The following is a 1,880-nucleotide window of genomic DNA, read 5'->3' on the forward strand; positions in this document are numbered from 1 at the left end:
AAAAAATAAATCCCTACCTTGCTCTAATCCAGGGTTTGGTGTGCATGTCCAAACCACTTCCCCAGCTACCATGTTTTTCTGAAGCTGGGGGCAGAAATCCCCTTTCTGGGGCCAGCTCCTCTGCGATGGCCCTGATGTGGTAGGGCTCAAATCCACAGCAACCGCCAATGAACCTGACCCCCAGCTTGTAGGCCTCTCTGGCGTACTTTTGAATATCCCACCTGGTCGCCAGTCTGGGTTCCATTCCTGTAATATAATACAAATGCTCTAATGCACATTTTTTCTTAATGCCTATCACCATCTGTTTTGAGTTGAGTTAATTTTAATCACTCCTATCAGAATTTCAGTGGTCCTTCAGCATGACTCTGCATTTCACCCACACCTAATAAACTTAGGGCTCTATGCATCGGTCTGTTCTAGATATTTCACATTTATAGGATCGTACAATATTTGACCTTTAGTGTCTGACATATCACTCAGCATAATTGAAAAAGATCTTTTCATTGTGATTTTAGTTGAAGTTGACAGAGCAAATTGGTTTCCCATTCAGTCATTCAGACTCTTCTTGTCATGTGACATTGAATGCAATCCCCACTATCCAACCGCACCCTGTTTCCATTTTCATCGTCCTTCTTGCTTGCCCTTTCCTGCTTTCAGACGTTACCCCTGGACAGATGTTGCCCTTTTGCTCTCCTGTGCTTGCTTGTTCTAAGGAGGGCTATCTAGCTGGTAGCCTAAAGTGAGTTCAGTGGAGGTGAGTTCAGTTCCACGCCTGCAGGATGTGTGGGCATGGGAGTTTTGGGGGTTCTATCAATATCAATTAGATCACTAAGCCTCTTCTTTTTCTTATGATTTTGAGTGCCCCCCACCTATTTTTCTCGCACTTCGATTTTTTTGCTAACATTTCATGTTTTGTTTTATGCAGTTTTGTCTTATCTGGCTGTATCACTTGTATTGTCGTGTGCTGTCGATTCAGTTCTGACTAACAGCAGCCCTATATGACAGAACTGGCCCCTGGAGTTTCCGGGGCGATAGTCTTCACGAGAGCAGATCGGCAAGTCTTTCTCCGAGAAGGAGGTTGGTCCAAATTGCCTGTTTTCAGTTAGCAGCTGAGCACTCAGACATTGCACATCCAGAGCGTCTTGTAGCACTTGTGTTGTTGTTAGGTGCCATTTAATGATTTCGGAATCAGAGAGACCCGATATAAGAGAGAGAACGAAACCCTGCCTGGCCTGCACCATCCTCACCATCATTGGGAAGTTTGAGACCATTGTTGTAGCCACCATGTCAGTCCATCTCCTCGAAGGTTTTTCTCTTTTCCACGGACCCTCTACTTTACCAAGCAAGATGTCCTTTTCCAAGGACTGGTTTTTCCTCAATAACATGTCAAAAGTATGTGTGACTAAGCTTCACCATGTCTAAAGGTCATGTCTAAGGAGCATTCTGGCTGTACTTCTCCCAAGGCAGATTTGTTTGTTCTTCTGGCAGTACACGGCACTTTCAATATTCTTTGCCAACCCCATAATTCAGATGCATCAATTCTTCTATGATCTTCAGTAGTCATTGTCCAACTTCATAATTATCTTAATTTTATTATAACATGAAACCTCAAGGATTTTCCATAAGCTTACCAAAGGGATATTCTGGAAGGTCCACAAAGCCTCCTTTGCCACAGTCAGGGGTGTGGAATCCCAGGGACTGCACCATGAGGTGCGCTTTCAGCCCTGCAGCCTGAAGACCCTCCTTCATGAGCCTCATTGTCTTCAAGCTGATTGTGGGTCCAAATCGGCAGTTCACACCAACGATTGAAGCTCCTGGGCAAATAGATAAAGAACTTGAACATGCTATTTACCACTTTGGTGTTTTTAATAAAATAACCG

At 44.1% G+C, this 1,880-nt stretch overlaps 1 protein-coding gene across 1 annotated transcript in view; it reads right to left on the bottom strand.

Annotated features, from left to right (window-relative positions):
* The window catches only part of LOC101648464 (S-methylmethionine--homocysteine S-methyltransferase BHMT2), a 24,416-nt gene that overhangs the window by 13,897 nt on the left and 8,639 nt on the right, over positions 1–1,880 (bottom strand). Inside the window, exons 6-7 of the mRNA XM_045285211.1 lie at positions 1,632–1,814; positions 18–246 (exon numbers count right to left, since the gene is read on the bottom strand). Coding sequence (XP_045141146.1) covers positions 18–246; positions 1,632–1,814 — 412 coding nt within the window. The remainder of the gene's footprint in view (positions 1–17; positions 247–1,631; positions 1,815–1,880) is intronic.

The sequence above is a fragment of the Echinops telfairi genome, unplaced genomic scaffold (assembly GCF_000313985.2).
Source record: "Echinops telfairi isolate 266 unplaced genomic scaffold, ASM31398v2 ScPeMD7_7469;HRSCAF=8507_1, whole genome shotgun sequence".
NCBI classification, from domain to species: domain Eukaryota; kingdom Metazoa; phylum Chordata; class Mammalia; order Afrosoricida; family Tenrecidae; genus Echinops; species Echinops telfairi.